Below are 19,468 nucleotides of genomic sequence, written 5' to 3'. Positions count from 1 at the left end.
GCTTTAAAAAAAGGCATTTCAGAGGCAATAAACATTAAAAAAAATTATATCAGCATGTTAGTAAAGTACATACTGCTTTTCGCTTAAGAATGCAGTCCAACCTCCAACGATTTCCTTCAACCACCGGACGTTTCAGGAAGATTTCTGGACTCAACCTGAAATCACAAAACCAAGATTTCAAGAAACTACAACAAAATATTAAGTTCTAATTGTGTCATAGGAAGCAACGGCAATTTTAGCCCAAATGCCATTATCATCCTCCACCATGGCAAGTCACCCAAAGTTCTCTATGAGTCCACGTACAACTTCATACTGGAACAACAACCTTTATCCAAAAAAACAGGCAGTCTCGATTTCTCTGTTACTCACATATGATACATACACACACTTGCAGATACTATTGACTGTCTGCCCAACAACCATTGTCCACCCTTTCCTTCCTTGGTATCAGGGCCTACCTCCCTTGACTGAATGTGAATATTCTGAATAATTGCTTCCTCAGGCTTGTGTTCAGCTCCAGTTTATAAAATAACACAATCCTGCACAATGAGATATATGAGGAAGTGCACAGACAATGAGATGTATGAGGAGGTAAATAGAAAAGTTCTTCCTCTGATGAGAGGTGAGATACAGGGGCACACACACAAAACCCCAGGGAAAGTGGCTCTGGGATGGATGCTGTATGGGGGCGTGATGCTTAGACAGTTGCAGCCACGCTGAAATTCTAAGGGCAAAGCCACAACCCTAACATCACTGGAGAACTCCACCAACTCTAGTACTGCCTAATTTTAATGATTTTTTTTTTTTTGATGTGGACCATTATTAAAGTCTTTATTGAATTTGTTACCATATCGCTTCTGTTTTATGTTTTGGATTTTGGCCATGAGGCATGTGGGATCTCAGCTTCCTGACCAGACATAGAACCCACACCCCCTGCATTTTGGAAGGCAAAGTCCTAACCACTGGACCACCAGGGAAGTCCCTAGTACTGTCTAACTTTAGAATTCTCATTCAATGAGAGAAATAAATCCTAATTGTTTAAGTTACTTTCAGTTGAGTATTCTAGCAATCCAGGCCAAAAGTGTTCTAATTGATAAACACGAACACTGACTTCCTATACCAAGGAGCAGTGTCCATGGGAAGCTGGGCTTTCTGAGCAGGGAAGAAGGCAGGCTTGCTGATAGGTAAGCTCTTCCCACTGTGAGAATGGACCCCTGGGTTCTTCATAGTAGTGCCATGGGCAGCACAGTACAGGAGAGTCACTTTTTCCCTCGGGGTTAGGTTCAAAGTCATTGCCTGACTTAAACTGGTAAGTAGTGTAACTCCTCTGTAATGGGAAAAACAAACAAAAAAGCAATAAACTTTCATCTGCTGAAATGCTAGACCTGGAGGAGCAGGGAAAACTGTGTAAGGATCAAAGTCTTACAGAACACTAGGGTGAAATAGCGCCTTGCCAGGGGCTCTTCGAAGCATGGGAAAACCACGGGGCTTTAAGGAGCTAAGGAGATTAAAAGAAATAATTTTACACTCTACTAAATTCAGTTAAGGAAAATAAAAATCCAGAGAAAAAGTATCTAAAAGAAACTTGTACTGGATAAGATAAATAAGAAAACAGACAATAGAGGGGTGTATACAGTATAAATATTTACATATTTAGTTCAAAATAGGAAACAACTTGAACCAAAAATACAGCAACTGACAGGAAAAGATCTAAGATGAATTAAAAACGAATCTGTTTTAAATAGAAAAGTGTGTCATTGGGCACTGCTAGTTCACTGAAAGTAGGACATACCCAACAACATATATGTACTTGCAATTTTCAATGTACACATTAATTATGGGCTCAGAGGGCTTCAGTGTGGGGGCCATTTTCAGGTCTATACTCTGCAATTAAGTCTTTATCATCTTTTTTTAAAATCTCCAATCACTGTGTACCCTGTATGCAGAGGATTCTACTAGATACTTTGGCGGATCTTAGGCAGGCTCTCAAGGAAACCTCGATTTTGAGCATAATGTATGAAAAGATAAAAGCAGTCATGCTATGAAAAATGATAGTCATGCTATAAACAAAGCATAAACGATGGCAAGTACAGGACAGCTAGGACTCACAAGCATCATTATGTCAGGATCTTAACTAAGTAATTATTAGCTAAGCAAAATTCAAAAGAACTGTGGAATACTACATTTTATTGGGTTTCAGACAACAGTGAATGTAAGATGCATATTACTGTGTGTACCAGTAAGAAAGAAAAAATGATGACAGCTGTAAGATGGTAATGAGTGTGAGATGCATTCCAAATTCAGAGATGTTAAAAAGTACTTCTAAGCAAAGGCTCTTCTTAGAAGATTTTATAGTTTTAAATGCTCATATGAGAAAGAAAATGTTTAAAATAAATCATCAGAACTTTCATCTTAAGAAAATAGAAAAAAGAATAAATTAAAGAAAAAGTAAGAAGAATGGGAATAATAGATAAGAATAGACCTTAATGCAACATAAAACAGAAAAACAATAAACTCAATAAAACGAAAATCTAATTCTTTGAAAGATTAATAAAACCAACAAACTGGCTAGATTAAAAAAGAAAAGGGGAGTTGATTATTTTTGTGGGAAGAAACAGTACCAATCCTACCAAGATTCACTCAGGAAACAAAGGCAGGGAAAACATGTACTTACTCATATAATGAGACTAGCATTATCCTAATATGAAAACCAATCAAAGAAAGTCTAAGAAAAGAAAATATTAAGTACAATATCCCTAACGATCACAGAGGTAAAAATCTCTACCAAAACTTCACAACTTATAAAAAGGATCATTCTTATTCCTAAGAATGCAAGGTTGGTTTAAAATCAATCAATATAATTCAGCACATTAACAGAAAACAGAAAGATTATATCAGTATATGCAGAAAAAAGTCTTGACAAAATTCAATACCCATTTAGAATAAAAACTCTCAATACATTTTAAGTAGAAAGGAATTTCCTCAAAGAAAAGGCACCTATTTAAAAATCTACCTAAAGCATATAATAATAGACTGAAAGCTTTTCATCTAACACTGAGAACAAGAAAGATGTCCATTCTCACTACTTCTATTCAACATTTTGCTGATGATGCTAGCCAAGGCAATAAGGAAAAAGAAAGAAAGGAAGAGAAAAAGAAGTACAAGGCATACAGATTATAAAGGAAAAAGGAAAACTTTCATTATTCACACATCACATGTCCATCTATGGGGAAAAAATCCTAAGGCATCTCTACAAAACAGTTACTCGCACTAGTAAGTGAACCAAGCAGTAGGTAAGATCAGTATTAAAAAATCAACCGTCTTTCCATATGCTGGCAGCAAATAAATGGAACATGAACTTTTAAAAATACCATTTACAAAAACATAGAAAACATGAATTACTTGGTGATAAGTACAAGTATGTGAAAAGTACAAAACGTGATGAAAAAATTTAAGATCATAAAAAAAAAATGGAGAGATATACAGTATTCATGAATTGGAAGACTCAGTATTGAGAAAGAAGGACATATTTGTTCTTGACATATCTTCTAGTGAGTACTGGTTTCACTGTTCTTTTCCCTCTGATTTCTCAGTTGGGAAGAGAACTGGAAATGGGCATTGGCACAGGCAGAGAGAGCCTCAGAAGTCCTCTGGTTCAGGCTTGAGGAAAGGAAGAGTGGGATCTTCTGGCACTGCTAGCAGTGGCAGGGAAGGGCCCACAGGCATCAAAAACTCCGAGGAAGTGGAATTTTCCCTTCCAATGGAAGAAATGTGGTTCCAAGAGGAGGATACAAATATTCATTGCTTGGCTCTGGATACAAAGTGTCATTGCAGAAACTGTAACAGAGCAGGGCACATTTCTATCAATAGCCAGAGGACTGAAAAGGGAAGCAAGAGGCAACCCACAAGTGGTGGGCAGATCACGGGGAGAGAGAGGAGCTCAGAAAAGCAACGCTATATAAAGTTGTTTATGAACTTCTAGCTCACTCCCAAGCTGCCCACACATAAATTTGATCCTAAATATTATATAGAAGAATTTGAGAACTGAAATAAGAAACAAATCACTGCTCAAATTTGCCATTAGGTGGAGAACATGGGGGACAGATCTGGACAGCACTGCAAAGACTTTAAAAAGAAAGATGTCACTAAAGACACACAGATAGAAGACTAGTTGGAACATTCTGCATGGACCTAATGGACCACTTTCCTGCTAAAACAGAAATACCAGTATTTTCTGTAAGATTTAAACAAGACCCAGACTCATAATATTCAAAGCTTCCAGAATACATTAAAAAGTACTTGGCATACCAAAAAAAAAAAAAATCAGAAAAATCTCAACTTGCAGGAAAGCCATTCAACAAATGCCAATTCCAAAATGATATGCTGATATTATTTAATATAATTCTTTGCTAGATATTAAAAAAAAAATATTTCAACAAGTGTGAACACTCTTAAAATGAATAGATAGTCAAAAAGTCTCAGCAAAGAAATAAAGATATAAATAAAAGCCAAAGAGAAATTTTCAAGCTGAAAAATACTACAGTAATCAAACTGTCAGTGAATAGGGTCACTAGAACAGAGGTGACAAAGGAAAGAATCCATGAATTTAAAGAGAGATAAAGAGAAATTATCCAATTTGAGTATCAAAAGATTTTTCAAAAAATTAACAAAGCCTGAAAGACCCATAGGACAATACAAAAAGATACTGATTTGTGTCATCAGAGACTCAGAAAAAGAGGAGAAATAGGAAATGCATGAAAAAATTTGAAGAAATGATGGCTGAAAATTTCTCAAATTTGATGAGTGACATAAACCTACAGATTCAAGAAACTCAGTGAACTCCAAACAGGATAAACTCAAACACCATAATCAAATTGCTGAAACCTAATGACAGGAAGAAAATATTAAAAGCACTCAGAAGAAAAACAATGCATTATTTAAGAGGGGAACAATAAATCAAAATGACCATGAATTTTTCATCAGAAAATACTGAGGCCAGAATGAACTGGAGTAAATTATAACTAGAATGTATAAAGATCTTCTGTAATTCAGTAATAGGAAGACAATCAAATTAAAAAAAGAAGAAAAATAAGATTTGAACGTGCCTCCAAAAAAAGCTAAACAAATGTCCAAAAGTCACAGGAAAATATGCTTACCATGAAAAGACATGCTAATACAAATTAAAATCATGAGAGACTACTGAATACCCTTTGGAATGGCTAACATTAAAAAAGAATGATGGTGGGAAAAATTGAGGGCAGGAGGAGAAGGGGGCAACAGAAGATGAGATGGTTGGAGGGCATCATCAACTCAGTGGACTCGAGTTTGAGCAAACTCTGAGAGCCAGTGAAGGACGGGGAAGCCTGGTATGCTGCAGTCCATGGTGCTGCAAAAAGCCAGACACGACTTAGTGACTGAACAACAACAACAAAAAGACTAACAACAGCAAGTGCTTGCAATGATGAGCAGGGATGAAATTCTCAAACATTGTTAGTACATGCACTTCAGAAAGCAGATTGACAGTTTCTTAGAGAAAGTCGCTCTGTATTGATATAATACAATAACTAGAATTTACTTTTTAAGATAAGGGTTATCAAATTATGCACCATGAATCAAATTTGGTCCATTGCCTCTTTTAGTATGGTCCATGAGCTGTTATATTTTTAAAGGTTTATTAAACACACACACACTTGCACAAACAAGAATATGCATCAGAGACTATATGTGACCTGAAACAACTGAAATATTTACTTTCTGGCTCTTTACAGAATGTTTGCCAACCCTGTTGAAAGTCAGAAGATTTTGAACTTTTGGGGTCATAATCCACATGAATACATTATGTATTCATTCTGGTATTTTCATCCATCCATCTATCTACCTACCTACCTATCAGTCAGTCTTCTTTTGACTACTGAAATAAAAGTTGCACAAAATAATAACCCTAACTTGCACTTAGGGCTTCCCTTGTGGCTCAGAAGGTAAAGAATCCACCTGGATTGTGGGAGACCTGGGTTCTATCCCTGGGTTGGGAAGATTCCTTGGAGAAGGGAAAGGCTACCCACTCCAGTATTCTGGCCTGGAGAATGCCATGGACTGTATAATCCATGGGTTCACAAAGAGTCGGACACGACTGAGCGACTCTCACTTTTATTTTTCCACTTAAGCTGCAACTCTCCTTTCTCTTCTTTGCTACCTTTTCTTATTGCATTATTAAATAAAATTCTAATATAACTTACCACTTCTCTGCCTAAAATATTCACCTATCTTTATCTGGACAGCTCCATCAGCCAGGACTCAGGCCAGACTCCTCTCCTGTGAAGCTTCCACAGCTCCTGCAGGCTCAGTCACTGCCCCTTCCTCTGTGCTTCCCCCCACCCCACCCTCACCCTGTGCCTTCTGCTATGCTGATCTTCACCACTGAAGTGAAGAAGTAAAGTCATTCAGTCGTGTTGGACTCTTTGCGACCCCATGGACTGGGGCCTACCAGGCTCCACCTGGGGATTTTCCCCACCCAGGGATCAAACCTGGGTCTCCCGCCTTGTAGGCAGATGCTTTACCTACAACGCTGGAAACCCGGGTTCAATTCCTAGGTGAGGAAGATCCCCTGGAGAAGGAAATGGCAACCCACTCCAGTACTCTTGCCTGGAAAATCCCATAGATGGAGGAGCGTGGTAGGCTATAGTCTATGGGGTCGCAAAGAGTTGGACACGACTGAGTGACTTCACCACTGAGCTGGCCCCGATCTGTTGTCCTGCACATAATTTCCTAACTGTGTATTGTCCAGGGTAGGGGGTGCTTTTCATTCATCATTCTGGACCTGTGCCTGTCACATAGTGGCTGCTCATTAAGTATCTCGGAAATGAATGAGTGAATAAATTAATAAATGAAAGAACGGGTGGTTAAATGAATTAATGAACAAAAGAGCTAAGCACTTCTAGGTCCCAGGTTGTTTCTCATTTTATTAAATCTGCTTTTTAGTTCAGTTCAGTGGCTCAGTCGTGTCTAACTCTTTGTGACCCCATGGACTGCAGCATGTCAGGCTTCCCTCTCCATCACCAACTCCCGGAGACTGCTCAAATCTGCCTTTGCTTGCATATTAATTGTTTCAAAAAGAGAGTAACACAGTTTTCACTCATGTATATGATGTCTCTTGATTTAGATTAGAAGCTTCTAAAGGGCATGTGCATCTTCTCACTATGCTTTTCATTCTCTCAGATCCAGATATATCAGGGTGTGATAAAGTTTCTGAATGCTCACTTTTGCAATATAATTGTATAACAAGAATTTTCTTCACTTGTTTTGAGGAAAGTTTCTGCAAAGGTTTTGTTTCAAAGACAGAGTTGTAATAAGATGTTATCCTAGCACAGTCACGAAAAAGAAATAACCTGCTGATTTATTTTTTTTGCTGACAGAAGAAACATTCAACATTCCATCTCTTTAGATGTTTAAATGAGAGCCTATATTTCAGTGTTCAGAACCTTCAAAACACATATTATTTGTTTGTGTAAAACATGATAATACGGGCTCAGTGGAAACGCTATTTACAGTCTCTTTCATGTCCTAGTCAAACTTTCAGAAATACATTTTAAAGGAACATACCTACTACATTAAGCTTGAACTTAATCTCTTAAGTGTGTAGAAAGTATTCAATCAAAGAAATAGTTCACAAGGAAGAAACTTTATTTCTGGTAGCCGACTTGAAGAGATAAAATTTGGCAAGAATAAAAGGACCAAGATTAAGCTCCTCCATAAACATGAGAATAAACAGAAGCACAGACATGCTGATTATCACAAGCCTTATCTGCTGACTTTAGATCAATGGTTCTCAACCAAGAGGGAGTGTGACCCGCAGGGGACATTTGATGCCTGAAGATATTTTGGTTATCTCAACTGGGACCTTGCTACTGGCATCAAGTGGACAAAAGCCAGAGACCCCATAACACAAAGAACAAGCCCCCGCAATAAAGAATTATCTGGCTCCACATGTCAGTAGTGCCAAGGTTGGGAAAGCATGCCCTAGACTTAAACATTTCCTCATCATTGAGGCAAAACAGTAGAAAAAGATGAGTTCACATTCCTAATTACTCTTCTTTTCCCCCCAAACCTAGAATTAGGAGGAAATGAATTATGATGCTATTTTCATAGTTCAATAAAGATAGCATTTGGAAAGAAATAGGATAGGGAAAAATGGGGGTGGGAGGAGCATTTCAAGCAACTAAGTTCTTAGAAGGAAAACATATTTTAGACATTTTCATTTTCATTGTAGGAAATGTTAGCATCAGCAATGGGTTTTAACCATCCAGGCAGATGGGTTATTGGAACTAAAGTCATACTACAAGGCCTACACCTACTCCAGGAGTAAAATTTCCCAAGAGCTAAGTGAATTTTAGATACAAGAGACTTGCAATGGCTTTAATTAGCATTTTAACTCTCATGGATGATTTTAAAGGGGATTAGAAAGTTGAAATCTGATGCATCTCTAGAAAAGCTAACCAGGCTTAGTCATTACAAAGGATATTTTAATACTAATAGGTAAATGGAAATAGTCCAGTTTCAAAGGGACAATTCAGAGGAAGTGTACTAAGACAGACATACCAACATCATGGAAGATATCGAAGGAAGACTATTTTCCATTATCTCTACACCTATATTTGCATTGCAAAATAATCTTTACTACAATAAATATTGGTTATTTGCTTCCAAAGGGAAAACCAAAAACAAAATTGCTCAAACTAAATATTTTAACAATCTATATGGATGTGAGGTTTTTTTGAAAAGACCTTTCAGTGGAGGCTACTACAATTAATTAGTTGGGACTTTTACCAAAACATCTGTGACTACTGCTGTCTTTCTTAATGTATGATTCTAGAACAGTACAACACTGTTGTATATTCCTAAACACAGAGATCTCCAAACTCCCCAGGGACATATACTAACCACCAGTCTGTGATAAATATTTCTTCTTTTGCCTCTTCCATTGCATTTGCCACATCTTCAAAATATCCTTTGGCATTAACATACCTGAAAGACAAGTTTTCAGTTTCATTTTTTTAACAAAAAAGATAAAAAAAGAAGTCTATCATATGGCAAAACAGGAGACGGAAGCCACTGCCTAGAATCTCTACAAAACCACCAGCTTACTTTGTATAACTGGAAACAAAAACTGAAAATACCATGTTCTGTTTGCTATGCAGGAAGTACAGTAAGTAGACAGAAGTAGGCAATCTGATTCTTTTCTGCTGAGAGAATAACAAATTGAATGCTCTCATCATTGTATGAGGTCAGATGCACTCTCCCACCCTACTGAACACACACACTATTGTTCTTCTGAGACTGAAAGCAGACCAGTTTCTAACCCATGGGTAGAATAACATGCTAAGCAAAATTTTATTTAAAAGAAATACCTACCAAGTAAATTTCTCTTTCTTAAATTATGGCTAATGACTTAAATAAGCTTTTCATTTGCATCATTAAGAAAATGAAGTTAACTTTTAAAATCAGACTTCACAATCTAAAGCTAGCTATCTAAAGTTCATTTTTAAAAAAATCATAAAAACAAAAAATGGAAAAATATTCTATGCTCAGGTAGTCCTACAAAGGCTCTTGTGAAGTATAATACATAATATTTTTTCACAGCTTCAAAAATTGATTCCAGGTGAACCTAGACCACTGTAATATTAAATGCTATGACTATCTTCATAATCTTAGAGCAAAAAGATCTTACCATTTGGCTAAAGTGTTCCCTTGGATAGCAGCATATGATCCAAATCGATGATCTCTGAGAAAGTCGGGGCCATACTTCTGGATGAATTCTTCTATAGCCCCTCCCCACCACCGAGCATGTCTATAGCTGTTGCATTTTAAAATCAGAGTCCTTCAAAGAAAAGCAAAATGTGGAAAAGAATGGTCACTTTATGCTCTATCTCTTTAAACAATTTAAGAATTAAAATGTCCCATTTGTTTTGGTAGTGCAGCAAAGAAAATTTTAGACAAAGAGCATCCTACTGATATGAAAAAAACAGACTTTTAAATGGTTTTGTCAGTATTTAAAAATATATTCAGTGTAGCAAAATAAACTTTCAGGTTACTTATTTCCTCATTCACTTATGCAAACATGTGTAAAGGCCTAGAGCTAACTGGGCCAAGCTGTGAGGAGGAGATGGAAGAGGCATCAAGTGAGGTCCTACATCCAAGTCTTAGAAAATTGTTGGTTCCTGTAAAGGACATTTCCCTTTGGCCTACCTGGTGTCCATTCCCTCAGCCTCTGGAAATAGCCTGATCATCCCGTGCCTACTCTGGGTCTACCAAAGCCAACAAAATGGCATACTTCAGCTCCTGATTCCAAAGACTGGTTCAAGGATGATATTCATAAGCCAACTCCACCCAAAAAGTGAGAATATAATCAAGGACTTGCTCAGAAATGCAGCAGGAGACTCTTCCCCTTCCACCAAACTTGGTTTGAGTGTAAGAGGCAGCCATCTTGCTACCACCAGGAGACCAGCCTGAGGATGGAGTAGATCCCAGGCGACAGAATTGAGAAACTCCAGGAAAATGCACCTCAGTGACATAGCTGGAGCCCTGGAATCAGCCATGGTTAACATATTTGATTAATTACTTCTGATGTAACCCAGACTGCACTGGATTTTTCTGTTGCAAATGACTAAATGATTCTAAATGGTTACAGATTTGTCAGTGCTGAAAAAAAAATTCAGAGTGGGAGATTACAAAAAGTTATTACATAACAAATGCCAAAAGAGGTGACTACCACTAAGAGGTGGAAGTGAGTTATCCAAATTTGAAGTTCAGAGAAAACAAGGTGTGGGAACTCCCTGGCAATCCAGTGGGTAGGACTCCATGCTCTCACTGCCAGAACTCCAGGTTCTATCCCAGGTCAGTGAAATAGGAATCTGTATGTCTCTGCTGCTGCTGCTACTGCTAAGTCGCTTCAGTCGTGTCCGACTCTGTGCAACCCCACAGACGACAGCCCACCAGGCTTCCTCGTCCCTGGGATTTTTCAGGCAAGAACACTGGAATGGGTTGCCATTTCCTTCTCCAAAGCATGAAAGTGAAAAGTGAAAGTGAAGTCACTCAGTCGTGTCCGACTCTAGCGACCCCATGGACTGCAGCCTACCAGACTCCTCCATCCATGGGATTTTCTCTAGCCACTGCCAAAAGGAAAACAACAACAACAATAACAACAACAAAAACCCAGAGAAAACAAGGTATTGAAGTCAGCAGTCTCCCTGGCATTTAGGCAGAAACTTGCCCCAATAAAGGACCGGTGCTGTGAGTGAGCAGGGAGAGTTTGCTTTGGGGAGAAATGCAATGATCCTAAAATAATTATTTATAAAGATCAGGGATGTCCAAACTGGTCCCCTCGATATGTGAGAGACTGATGCTTGGCTTTTGTCTGGGGTGTAGGGAGAGGCGAGGTGAGACGTGGTGGTGCTGGGAGGAGTGAGGCATTCTCCACTGGCCGCGGCAGGCAGACACGGGGTTCTGCAGAGAGGTCACCAGGGCACAGAAAATGCCTGGGCTTGACCCAGCATGCAAGCACTGCTCCAACTGAGCTGAAATGCCTCTGAAAACCAGTTATGAGAAAAAGAAGAGATAAAGGACAAACAGAAGTCTTATCACAGGATGTGAATCAGAGGTAAGGGGGAAAAAAAAGAACCATTCCAAACATGGAGGTAGAAAGAAGAAAGGTGAAATTAAAAAATGTGTGAGGAGAGGTGTGAAGAGAACCGTCCCTAAAGAACAGAAAGACTGCTTTAGGGAGGGATTGCCAATGAAGGCAGAGAGATAAAAGGCCTCAGATTGTAAACGGAGGAATTTGGGCTTCTTTGATACAAGGAGGGGGACCACTTACACCAGGGAGGGAGCAGATGAAACCTGGGTCTGTATGGATTCATTTGGCAAGGGTGCACAAGTGAGTGATGACAGGAAATGGAGATAAGATGGCCAGTAAAGCAGCTGTCACAGCGACCAGTGAAAATTGTGGTCTGATTTCTATGGTCCTCCAGAAAACAGGAAAGTAGTACCAGGAGGGAGGTGGCTTTTTTTTTGGCTGCTCTGTGTAGCTTGTGGGACTCTAGTTCCCTGATCAGGGATTGGACTCAGGCCCTTGGCAGTGAAAGCACAGAGTCCTAACCACTGAACTTCCAGAGAATTTCCAGGAGGAAGATTTAATGGCAGCATCATTATATTCCCAATAACATCCTGAACCTCCTATTGTCTGAGATTGGTAAGTTCAGCATTTTTCACACACACACACAAACACACACGCAAACATATTAGTACGAGTAGCGTATTTATATTAAATACATATATATATTTGATGTCAGTCAGTGTGTATAGAGAGAAATGTTGTTGTCATTGTTCAGCTCACTCTGTCAAGTCTGATTCTCTGAGACCCCATGGACTGTAGCATGCCAGGCTTCCCTGTCCTTCACGATCTCCCAGAGCTTGCTCAAACTCATGTCCATTGAATTGGTGATGCCATCCAACCATCTCATCCTCTGTTGTCCCCTTCTCCTCCTGCCTTCAATCTTTCCCAGCATCAGGGTCTTTTCCAAAGAGTCAGCTCTTCGTATCAGGTAGCCAAAGTATTAGAGCTTCAGTTTCAGCTCAGTCCTTTCAATGAATGCTCAGGGTTGGTTTCCTTTAGGACTGACTGGTTTGATCTCCTTGCAGTCCATGGGAGTCTCAAGAGTCTTCTCCAACACCACAGTTCAAAAACATCAGTTCTTCGGTGCTGAGCCTTCTTGATGGTCAATTCTCACATCCATACATGACTACTGGAAAAACCATAGCTTTGACTATATGGACCTTTGTATATGTGTATGTATTCATATGGGCTTCCCAGGTGGCTCAGTGGTAAAGAATCTGCCTGCCAAGGAGGAGATGTGGGTTCAATCCCTTGGTCAGGAAGATCCCCTAGAGCAGGAAATGGCAACCCACTCCAGTATTCTTGCCTGGAGAATTCCATAGACAGAGGAGCCTGATGGGCTATAGTCCATGGTGTCACAAAAGAGTTGGATACAACATAGCAACTAAACAACAAAAATGTATTCATATACATGACCCTGAACTTTATAGAGACAAATATATATATCAGAAAGAAAAAGACACACATATATTGTATAACTACAGCCTTTCAAAAGAAAAGCCTTTCACAAACTCACTAATAAAATCTATAATAAATGTACAGTTGAGTATCCTTCAAGGTATCTTTTAAAAAATCTGTATGTAAACAGAATTTTTATAATCAGATCACTGTGTACATGTTTTATTAATTAAAGGGTATCCATTTATAAAGTAAAATTCTACTTTTTAAAAACAAGAACTATTACTCCTTATCTGTTTGGTAAATTGGTATTAATGGGTAGTCAATTTTGTTAAAGCAGGCATATATTTTGTTAAAACAGGCACACAGCAATACATGGTACCATTTATTCTGACTCTTGCATATAGGATACTCTGCATCCTAAAGATATAAAAAAGTAGTTTAATTACTTTTAATTGAGGATGAGTTCTAAATAATAATTTTCTAACACCTAAATTATTTTACCTTCTTCTTCACTTAAGGTTGGGAGAAAAACTGTTTTTAGAGAAATCTTTAAAAAATCTTTCCAAATTCTACCTTGAAAGATTATCAATTCGGAGTCCATACTTCGTCTCTGTCTCCTTCCTCCCCACCTTAACTCTGAATTCTTTATCCACCAGCAGGACGAAGGCAATAGCACCACTGTCTGGTTTCATATACAGTAAAAAGGAATCTTTTACTATCAACCACCTGTAAGAAGAAAACACATATTTTTGAAGTTGTACTGAATTATTGAAACGAAGGGAACAAGTTATTACGACAAGTTTGAAGTAAGCATTCTAGCAGACAGTAAACATAATTTTGTCTTTTACACAGGGGTCTATTTTTTAAAACATGAAAACACTATGAAACAGAAAAACAAACAAAAATCTTCCTATTATGTTTCCCTGAGAAGTACTGGCACCAAGCAATTCAAGACAATTCAATAATGTCCCTGATGTGGGTGGGCAGTGCTCACAGGATGGACAGCAGGAACCAAAGCTGTTGGAAAATGGGGTGGGTTAATGTTTGCCAAAATAAACCATCACAGAAGAGGCAACTGAGTCTCTGAGTAAGTAAAAATTCCCCTTAAAAAAATTTAATAAACATCCAATACTCTGCATATTGTTCATTTCAAATTATTGGTGGCTTAAGGACCATTAATCGGAGAAGGCAATGGCACCCCACTCCAGTACTCTTGCCTGGAAAATCCCATGGACAGAGGAGCCTGGTAGGCTGCAGTCCATGGGGTCGCTAAGAGTCAGACACGACTGAGTGACTTCACTTTCACTTTTCACTTTCATGCATTGGAGGAGGAAATGGCAACCTACTCCAGTGTTCTTGCCTGGAGAATCCCAGGGACTGGGGAGCCTGCTGGGCTGCCATCTATGGGGTCTCACAGAGTCGGACACGACTGAAGCGATTTAGCAGCAGCAGCAGCAGCAAGGACCATTAATAAATAATGCTCAGTGGAACATGATCTCTCAAAAGTATATCTGCAATCAATTCAAATATATATTTAAGAGCTTCATGATGGAAAAGTACAGTGATAAACTGGGAGTTAGAGCAGAGGTAGAAATGGCACGAAGATAAATCAGACATGTTTTCAAAGGAACTTGTTAGGCTGGTGGGGCACAATAACAATGCTAGGCTGAATGGGATAGGTGTTAAAGGAGGAAAGCAAAAAGAGATGTGTGTAAGGAAGGGGTCCTCAGTTCTAAGAGAAAGGGCTAGTGGCATTTCTCAAAAAAGTGTTGTCTGAGCAAAACCAGGAAGGAGCCCAACAAGCAGAGCCCGAAGAGGTAGTCCAGGTATATATACATCCACATGGAGGGAAGAGTTCGCAAAGGCACCAAGGCTGGGAATGCTGCCTGTATTGGGGGACGGCCTGGGGAGGCCAGGGTTTCCGGAAGTGTAGCAGATGAGGTGTGGGGAGTGGGGTAGGAGCCTGGCAAAGGCCACATTGAGGAGAGTCTGAAGGCCATGTAGGTAATGTCATCGTCACCTGCAATTGGGTAGTGGTGAAATGAATTGGTCAATAATTAAAGAAATGAACAATGGGAATATTATACCACGTATTAGGCAACATAAAGCACGTTATGAAATAGGTAAGGCCAGAATACCTGAACATAAATGAACAAATATTGTAAACGTAATACGTGACATCAGAAGTTAAAGGAAACCTATAACAAATTATTACTGAAATTGCTAACCACATTACATTTTAGTGGCTCTCTAGTTTGGGATTTAATGTAGACAATCTACATTGATTTCCACATGGTTTCATTTCACTTGTTTTTTTAATATACAGGCTGTCTCCTTTCCAATTAAAGGGGGGTGGGATGGATTTAGGATAACACAGTAAAGGTCATACATGTGTTACAATTAACAAAAGGGAAAACATCAAGGTCAGAGAAAGCAAATATCTAACCACAACACTAATATAATTATGGTGATGGCACACCAATGTGGGTTTGAGCTTCCTGGTTTTTCTTATCAAATGAATAAATTAAGGAAATAAAGAAGTCACCCAACAAAAAGATAAATTCCAAAGAAAGTTTCTCACTTGGAACCTTACATAAAGCAACTGAACAATATTAATGGATAACACTCTCAATAGTTTTCAGAAAATGCAGAAATTCATGTTTTATAAGAATTCTCTTAACACTGCTGAATGTCACTGCCAAGGCCATGATATCAAATAGAAACTCAGTCATTCTGATGGGGCTGAGTTATGAGTTACGTATAACTACTTGTTGATGAAAAGTCGGTCAAGGCTTAAAGATCATATATCTGTTAAAGGTCCTTCTTTAGCTATGATCCCTTGTCCCAGCCTGACTTTCTATGTAAGCTAGAGAGCAGACGGCAGGGCACAGGCCCAGAGCAGCAGTGTTGCTGACCAGGAAGGAGCCACAGGCTTTGAAAACCACAGCTGGTGGGTTTGTCAAACTGACAAAGAAAAGTCAAACGTACCGGACTTGGGGACTTGCCTAGAAGTCAAGGTCCCCTGAATGGCATCAGAGCCAGCTCTAGCCAGAGCTCCACACCAGACACAACAGTGAGGGATGAAGAAATACAGAAGTGTTTAATAGTGACTGCTGGATTTTGAAATCTGAAGGCAAAAGAGAATGGTTTCTGTTTTGACGATGATGAGTTGTTCTCTGTAACAGTTATTAGATATAAGGTGAATTGATGCCAGGCCTTAGTTTAAAGCTTTTCTTAACTATACCATTCATTAACCTTTTCTTGTTTCTCCTCTTTGTCTCTTTTGTCAAAAGATTTTTTTCTCTAACAGGAGGATATGCATCAAGAAAGGAATTTGCCAAGCAGCCTTCTGGGAGTCAGCACCTGCTGCTGCTGCTAAGTCGCTTCAGTCGTGTCCGACTCTGTGCGACCCCATAGACGGCAGCCCACCAGGCTCTGCCATCCCTGGGATTCTCCAGGCAAGAACACTGGAGTGGGTTGCCATTTCCTTCTCCAGTGCATGAAGTGAAAAGTGAAAGGGAAGTCGCTCAGTCGTGTCTGACTCTTAGCGACCCCATGGACTGCAGCCTACCAGGCTCCTCCATCTGTGGGATTTTCCAGGCAAGAGTACTGGAGTGGGGTGCCATTGCCTTCTCGACAGCACCTGCTGCTCAGGGATTAAGTGTCTGCTTGAAGTCAGCCTCCCTGGCTCCAGTTTTGGTTCTGTCACTTGCCCTTTTCTGTGAACTGGGGTAATTGAGCCTGAGGTCTAAATCCATAAAACGAGGATAGGAGTAATGTCCAGCTCATAAGTATTTTTGAGGATTCACTGAGATGACTTAAGGATGTTGCTTAGCACAATGCCTGGAGCCAATAAATGTGAGCTTTTATGAATTCTCTTGTTCTATACCAGGTGAGATTATGGTCTGTTCTAACAAGATGTGACCTGTTCTACTACAAACTGTGTCATTAAAATGCAGATAGAGCCACCTAAGTCACACATCACCTTCTCAGCCTCATCTCATACTCTTCCTTCTCACCACGTTGGTCTCACTGGTCCTGAGACTTGCTACCTTGTTCTCTGGGCTTCTACATTTGCTCTTCCTCACTTAGAAATTATTTCTTCCAGATCCTCCCATGAGCAGTCCCTGCCTGTCAATCAATCTTTCGCTTAAATATTTCTCCACTGGAAGGTTTTCCTGGGCTCCCAGCCCACTCGCCTCTGCATCCTGTTTCGCTTCTTCCTAGCACTTATCACTGTCTGGAACTGTTTATTCGTCTGCTTGTTTCTTGTCTTTCCTTTACTAGAAAGTGAGATCCTTGAGAACAGGGAATGTGTATCATGTCCACTGGTATCTCCCCAGGGCCCAGACAAGTTCTTCAGGCAAAGCAACACTCTTGCCTGAATAACAGCTGCACAAATAGATCCTGGAGCATAAATAAAATCATTTAGACATGGTCACTGTCTAAAAATTGTAATTCTTGGTATAGTTCATAGTTTAGTAAATGCTAAATTTATTTCTTATAAATTATCTCTTAAGATATTATTTGAGATAAGAAACTTATCATTGAGCCCATCAATATGATGTGCTGTTTAAGCAGATGTTTTAAATTGAGGGAAGAAATGCTTGCTGTGTTTGCCAGCAGAACAGAAGAAATGTTTTTTTTTTTTTTTTTCCTTTTCTTCATACTGTGCCTGAGACTTGGTTGAAAGTTTGATGGCCTTGTTTGCCTTATGTCAGTTTGTCAATACAGAATATACAAAATGATCAGAATCTTTTTTTTTTTAATGGATACAAAAATTTAAAAAAGAGATATGATCAAGTGTTGCCCTTAAAAGTAACTCTCATTTAGACACCAATAGTCTTCTAGTGTGGAGAAGGCAATGGCACCCCACTCCAGTACTCTTGCCTGGAAAATCCCATGGACGGAGGAGCCTGGTAGGCTGCAGTCCATGGGGTCGCTAAGAGTCAGACACGACTGAGCAACTTCACTTTCACTTTTCACTTTCATGCATTGGAGAAGGAAATGGCAACCCACTCCAGTGTTCTAGTCTGGAGAATCCCAGGGATGGCAGAGCCTGGTGGGCTGCCGTCTGTGGGGTCGCACAGAGTCAGACACGACTGAACCGACTTAGCAGCAGCAGCAGTCTTCTAGTGTGGGAAATTTTCCAAACAAAATTTGTCAGCTACATCTTATCATTTTTGTTTGGTACTGACATTTTATACCCCATGAATGTAACTCAGAAAATACTTATTAATATGGAACCAAGGCTTCAATTTTCATGGAAAGATTTATACAAATTAAAATGAAGAGACATTTTATTCTAGGGAAGATCATATCTTTTTAGATTGTCCTGGTTGAAGTCTGATATGTATGTTCAGTCACTTCAGTTGTGTCCCACTCTTTGCAACACCATGGACTGTAGCCCACCAGGCTCCTCTGTCCATGTGATTCTCCAGGCAAAAATACTGGAGTGGGTTGTCATGCCCTCCTCCAGGGGACCTTCCTGACCCAGGGATTGAACTCACATCTCGTGTGTCTTCTGCATTGTAGGCAGATTCTTTACCCACTGAGCCACCAGGAAGACTGAAATCTGATATTATCAGACTTTAAAAAGTGGGGGAGGTATATTTCCTTTATATAACAAAGCCTCCCCCTTCTACCTTTTTGGGCTGCTCTTTCTCACAGAGGTTACAACTCAAGGTCAGTTCCTTGACTTCTGTAGCTAAAGCCTCTGTCTGAAGTCCTCATGTCCCTGACTGTCCCATCACCTTCTTTTTCTTTCAAAGCTCTGATAAACACTTGTGCTAACATCATTCACCCTGCTTGTCAGCTTCTCCACTGTCTGTGATCTCCTCCAATAGTGCTCTGTGAGGGCAGGGGCATGGCCTTGTTCACCACTGTTCTCACAGTGGCTAGAACACAGCCTGGCAAACATTAGGTGCTCAATAAATGACAAAATGGACCAGATCCAGGCTTCCATTTCTTGAGTAGATGTCTTAGGTTGGGTTGCTCTAGAAGTCAACTCTGAGACACGGATAGACGTGAAAGCGGTTTGTAAAGTTACTTATTAGGGAGCTTAGTAGGAAGCAGAGGAAGGGAAGGACAGGAAGCAAGAGCAGGAAGGGAGCCATCGAGGATGTGTTTTCATGCACTGGATTGTGGGCAGCTGTGCTGCAAATCTTCCAGGGAACCTCGGGAGACAGTGCAGAGTTTGCTGGTGAATCACCCTACCTGAGGGGTGAGGGGGCTGGACTCCCGCCAGCTCTTGGCTGAAGGTTGTTCCTAGGGCCTGCGAATGCCTCCAGCCTACTCTGCTCAGGCAATCCAGAGCAAGTCTTCAGTCAAAGACTTACCAGTGCTTGCAGCCCAAAATCCATACCTAATACTTAGTAGCAACCTTAGGCAAAGCTGACG

General features: G+C 39.8%; 1 protein-coding gene across 8 annotated transcripts in view; it reads right to left on the bottom strand.

Annotated features, from left to right (window-relative positions):
- PLD1 (phospholipase D1) overlaps window positions 1-19,468 on the bottom strand; it is a 283,505-nt gene that overhangs the window by 147,227 nt on the left and 116,810 nt on the right. For all 8 annotated transcript variants that reach the window (XR_011570916.1, XM_019959589.2, XM_019959595.2 and 5 more), the window contains 4 exons: window positions 13,643-13,795; window positions 9,725-9,874; window positions 8,938-9,021; window positions 74-155 (listed from right to left, as the gene is read on the bottom strand). Coding sequence is in view for 7 of the 8 variants with exons in the window: in XM_019959589.2 (XP_019815148.2) it covers window positions 74-155; window positions 8,938-9,021; window positions 9,725-9,874; window positions 13,643-13,795 (469 nt within the window). In the remaining variant the exon portion in view is untranslated. The remainder of the gene's footprint in view (window positions 1-73; window positions 156-8,937; window positions 9,022-9,724; window positions 9,875-13,642; window positions 13,796-19,468) is intronic.

The sequence above is a fragment of the Bos indicus genome, chromosome 1 (genome assembly GCF_029378745.1).
Source record: "Bos indicus isolate NIAB-ARS_2022 breed Sahiwal x Tharparkar chromosome 1, NIAB-ARS_B.indTharparkar_mat_pri_1.0, whole genome shotgun sequence".
NCBI lineage: Eukaryota > Metazoa > Chordata > Mammalia > Artiodactyla > Bovidae > Bos > Bos indicus.
Note: the sequence above shows the minus strand (reverse complement) of the source record. Positions and strands in the feature narration are given on the sequence as shown.